This window comes from Pundamilia nyererei, unplaced genomic scaffold, assembly GCF_000239375.1.
Source record: "Pundamilia nyererei isolate P.nyererei 1_Seehausen unplaced genomic scaffold, PunNye1.0 scaffold00083, whole genome shotgun sequence".
In the NCBI taxonomy this organism is placed as follows: Eukaryota; Metazoa; Chordata; class Actinopteri; order Cichliformes; family Cichlidae; genus Pundamilia; species Pundamilia nyererei.
This window is the reverse complement of record NW_005187484.1, coordinates 1,383,873-1,389,440: the sequence shown is the minus strand read 5'-3', so window position 1 is coordinate 1,389,440 and position 5,568 is coordinate 1,383,873. Positions and strand designations below refer to the sequence as shown.

General features: G+C 39.8%; 1 protein-coding gene across 2 annotated transcripts in view; it reads left to right on the top strand.

Moving 5' to 3' along the window:
- Nucleotides 1–1,501, top strand: part of dhrs12la (dehydrogenase/reductase 12-like a) — a 16,122-nt gene extending 14,621 nt beyond the window's left edge. For both annotated transcript variants that reach the window (XM_005738344.1, XM_005738343.1), the window contains exon 10: nt 514–1,501. In XM_005738344.1, the coding sequence (XP_005738401.1) occupies nt 514–629 (116 nt within the window). In that variant the 3' untranslated portion in view covers nt 630–1,501. The remainder of the gene's footprint in view (nt 1–513) is intronic.
- Nucleotides 1,502–5,568: the final 4,067 nt, after the last annotated feature.

The window sequence follows — 5,568 nt, the reverse complement described above, 5'->3', positions numbered from 1 at the left end:
AAAAAATCCCAATGAAGTCAACATTGTATTTTGGCTGCTACAGAGAAAGGACAAAGAAGCTGAATGTGAAGCAGAAACAAAGGGATGGATGGATTTTAGCTTGAGTCAAAGAAGAGCAAGGCATGGGGGCATTAAGAGTGTCTGGAGGCCACACTTACCTCTTTCAGTGAGAGGAATGTGTACACTCACAGAGAGAAAATTAAGGTGTGCATTTAAGGAGAAGCATGAACAAATCAATGAGCAGTTTAACACCACTAGTCAAAGGGGTGCAGGATACTTTTAGGGTAAGACCAGGCTGGCGTTTGGATATGTGCTGACTTTCCACGACAGGTTATATGAAGGCTGATTTAATTTCATGTTCCCCCTGATAAACAATTGAAATCAGTTTTATTTGACATGAAAATCAAACCATTGGTTAGACAACACAACAGTTTTTGTAAGTGCAACCCATCATGTTAACATTAGTGTTTGTGTGTGTGTGTGTGTGTGTGTGTGTGTGTTTGTTTGCAACAGACCGGAAGATGGTGTCCACCCACCTGCCTTTGGCCTGGACCCACAGCTCCCCTCTGGAGGAACAAAAGTTAATGTCTGTACTGGAGGACTTAGCCAAGACGTTTCAGTCACACTAAGTAGGCAGGAGACCAGTACAACACTAACGCAACAAGTTTACACCGACTGAGGCTGGGCTCAGATTTTTCTTTTTCTTTTTTTTAAACAGAACAGATAAAGTTCCCCAGGTGTTGGAGCAAGAATGAATCTTCAGTGCCCATTAAAAGTGGCAGTGCTATCTGTAGCCGCTAGTTTTAAGTAGGAGTGTGAGTGCTAAGATGTGTTTGGGAATCCCAGCCTCATAATGCCAAACTAAAGTCACAGATGATGAAGGGATTAGCGAGATTTGTAATGCTTTATTACTACTTGAATAAAGAAGCTTTTTTATGTCTTTTGGACTTCATAAGAACTAAACACTTTATTGTAGAAGTGTTTGATAGTGATGTCTTTATAAGTGAGTTATTGTGTCGATTTGGAGATCCCTCATAAAGCACAGACAGCACAACCTGTCACTGAGACTTTATTAAAGTTGTCGATCAGATGGGAATCTGATGGGACCAAAGTCACACACGACCAGCCACGGGTTCAGTGTCCTGCTTGTGTTCTGATGACTTACAAACGTAAGCATGTGTGTTTGAAAGCTCTGTAAGTAACCTGTGTATTTGCTTTACTGTAGTGTAGTTTTTGTAATGTTCAGGCTGAACCCAGACTGGTATTGTGCTGTACTCTTTATGAGCTTAGACACAGTGCAGCAGCATCACTTGACACATGCAATAAAATCTGTAGATTTATATTTGGTGATATCTGCCGAGCACCTTAAAAAGAAAAAAAAGAAAAAAAACCCCAAAAAAACCCCTAAAACAAACAAACAGTGTTTTACTTACTGTGACTGCACTTGACTTTCTTGTAAATGCTTGCTTGAATAAAGAACAGCAGTGCTCGTTTTCTGTGAGTTTGTTCAACAGTTCTTACAAGTGGAAAGAAAAAAACCCAACAACCCACAGTCAAAGAAAGATATCAAATATTTTATTGGGCATCATATTTTTCTCTCTGTGCTCTGGCCAGAGGGGACAGAGAGACCAAAGTCAGCTCCGTATTGTCAACAGTATTTCAAAATACAGTTATCTGGAGATATTAACATCTTGTTTGGAACAGCAAGTGTCTTTTACAAGCAGTTGAAAGAGGAAAAAGTCAAGACAGAAATCAGCTTACAGAGTTTGATATTATGGGCGGTGGTGTTGTGGAATATGAGTCACGTTTTACATGTTAAAGTGGCCTCTCATCCATTTTAGTGTTTGCTGAACTAAAAACAACAAAAATGACTCCTGTTCAAGACTGTGAAAGAAAAGGAACTAAGACATTAACCACAGGATGAAAAACAAAAAAACAGCTTGCTTCTGGCACTGGCAGACAATGTTGAAGATCTACTTTGTTCGCCATTTCTGCAAACAAAGAATCCAGGAGTTTCTCATACTATTAACACCCATCTGCCGTGCCTCTGACAGAAGACATGATAAGAATTAATGACTGGAGGAGACTCTAATGAAAGGAGAGCACTGACTCCTAATTGTACAGCAGCAGGACCATCAACCCTGTTGATCCCTAATGAATCATGGTGGTGTGTTTTTTTTCCCCTAACAATACTTTGGGGTAGGACTGAAAGAACAGTCTGCCAACACTGACCAACTGCTCATCAGCCAGTTGCTGTTGCCCATTTCTGATACCACAGAGGCTCAGATAACAACAACAACAGCCTTGGAAATAAGTGAATACACGTTTAAGCTGCACTGAGGTTATCACATTAATAATGACTCAATTACAAGCAGAAAAACCCTAAGACTGAAAAAAAGGAAGCCAGTTCTTCAAATGGTTACTTGAGGCAGGCTCTGTCCTCACAGACCCCCGTGAAGGAATGGACAACTTTACAGCAGAAATAAACATCTGGTCTCTATAGCTATTTTCTGCAGTTGTGACAAAAGTTAGGGTAATTTTCTTCAGCCCCCCTCCCCCCTTTTTTTTTTGTTTAAATCAGCGGTCCCCAACCCCCGGGCCTCGGACTGGTACCGGGCCGTGAGAATTGAGGCTCAGGTGTGAAATGTATGGTTTTCAGGGTTTTTATCGGTTTTCAGCGTTATTTTGTTATCGTTTTTATCGTTAACTCTGTTTTCCTGGGTCTTTTCACGTGTGTTATGAATAACTCTTCTATTTTTCAGTACCGGTACAAGTTTTATTTTGTTGTATTTATCCGCGACACCTTAAAGGCCGGTCCGTAAAAATATTGTCGGGCATAAACCGGTCCGTGGCGCAAAAACGGTTGGGGACCGCTGGTTTAAATTACATTTGGGCATAAAGTTTGGATTGTACTGTCAGCAACATGCCAGTGTTGTTCACTTTTCATTCTGGTGTGAAAGTAAAACAAATAAATCAGTGGCCCTGAGAGGTCAAAAGGCACAGCAACCTAAGAAAACACCGGAAAAGCGGAAAACACTGCAAAAGCACACAAAATACAACAGAAAAAAAAACAAAAAAAACCAACGTGCAAAAGGTTAAAAAAAAAAAAAATCAATAGAAAACCAACCTCAAAAAACTAAAGAAACGCAACAAAAGTGTTTTTGGGGAGACGGACCAGCTGTGGAGGTGACAAACTAACAGTAAACAGCTAAAAGCAAACATGCATCTACAGTATTTTATGAATATGTGATTAAAACACATACTACCCCTCATCTTTTTCCTCAGGTCACAGATAAACCCTTTGTTTCTTTTAAGCGTCTCTCAGAACAAACCTTTTACTTCCGCAGCTGTTCCATCACAATACTGTGTCCCTAAAAACATTTCGTTTTTGTTCAGTTTTGTGAGATTCTCCCCCCCAAAAAAAGACTTCCATTGACTTGTGTGTGATTTTTTAATTTTTCTATTGGTCCTAAATGTCAAATAGACATTTTACTATTTGCTGGTGTTTCCTTAAGTATATGTGTTTGACCTCTCAGGTCAAACGTAGTTTTAAAACTTAAAACTTTTAACTTTGGACTCTTCTCCTCTCAGCTTGGCTCCTGCCAGTTACAAAATACAAATACGCAGCTTTAATAATATTATTTTTTAATAAGTGCACAAATTTTAAGTCATGTTTTATACCAGAGCTTCTGTGTCCACTTTGTGAAGAAATAAATCCCAAAAGAACCCAATATGTATGCTGACATTTAAAAATAAATTACCCTTCCTGTAAAGCTTTATATTATTGTCAGCTATCAGTCTAACCCCAAGTATAGCATTGTGTGCATGTAAATCATACATTATTTTGCTATAACAATCATCCCAAACCAATCAATCTCCATCCATGTAGCCATGTAAAATACTACATGATCCAACACCACAGATCATTTCAACATTAGCCAGTTTGCATGTGCTTTACTGAAGGTCTAGTTTGTCATTTATAACAAGGGAAATAAAGAAAACTAAGGATCCATTTACACTGATAACTGATAAATACTTTACTACAAATATAAATATACACTACATAATCAAAAAACTGGAATGTGAGTACATTTTGAAATCAGGAGTTCCAACATAATGTTCATTTGTCCACTTACAATAAGGCAAGCGTTAGTCTGACATGAAGGGATATTAGCCGCTATTTACAAGGATGCTACATGGAATTAAGCTATCGTTACTTCCACAGATTAACTTACCAAAAAATGTTTTCTTTAATTCAAAAAGCAACCATTGTGCAAGTAAGTGCAGTGCTGAGAACGTTATGAGACATCCTTAATGTACAGATGCACATCTGTGTTTAATCTGGGACAATCAGAAAGGGGGAGAGGAAACGAGAGCTTTGTGATGACATGAGTGCATGAGAGTGAGCGCGAGTGAACAGTCATAAGCACTGGCAAACCATTTAAAAAGGCTTTGTGTCCTTCTCTCTTTAAGGCTTTTGAAGGAACGCAGGCAGCACTCAGCTGTACCTCGATTTAGCTGGAGAAAAATTCAGCACGTCAGCATTAAGTGCTACATTAGTTTAGAGTACCTGTCTAGTACCCAAGAGCCTTTGTGGTGGCAGGAAATCAATTTTTACACCACAATTTTAAATATTTTCCAAAGAAAGCGACGCATATCTAAGAGGTGGCATGCTCCTGTGCTTTTTGAAAAACTCATTTGCACCAGCATAACGTTAGGGAATTTAACCTACAAAGCTAATGCTAATCACATCTCAAACGGTAACGCAGCTCCTCGGAATGGTGGCGACAGGACTTTGTGGCTGTCGGCGCCCGTTCATATGAATGTTTCCAACTTTTCCATCCTTCACCTGAGACGATGAGACGGAGGCTTGGTCACTGATGTCACACAGCTGCATCAAATGCCCTGGGAGATATTTTATCAAGAGATTTCCTTCATCCTTCACGGAAGCGCCTGTTCTATTAATTTTCACATTACACATTTATTTAAGGTAAAATTGACATCAACAGAGCCCCGCCTAGTGACAACCTACTGATGTAAAACCTCCTGAGAGTGATTTAAGGCCAACTAGTGAAAGAAATCAGAGACAGAGAGAGTCATTTCAAGCATCCACCTCCACACGTGACACAGGGCTATATACAGATGGTATGCTGTGATATGCAGTTTGTGGGCCACACTAATAAGCAAGGGAAGTTTTTACAGGAATGGCTAGTCAGCATTTTAGTGAAACACATACAATTCAAGGCCAAGAAAAAAGAAAAAGGGAAAAAGGACATTTGTCAAAAGAAGCAATCAGATATACTTGAATGTAAACACTGATATCAATACCATTCATCTCTTAGGAGAACCTGTTAGAGCACATGCACACATGTACACGCACACAGCCCTCGTTGTGCTTAGGGTGGCGTTTCAGATCAGAGCATCAAATCAGTCAAACACAGTCTGATGTAAGACTGATGGTGAAATTAAAGAAAAGATTGTTATGAGAAGCAAAAAGAATGTGGAGGGCTGCACACACGCACGCACACACGCACGCACGCACACGCGCACACGCACGCACGCACACGC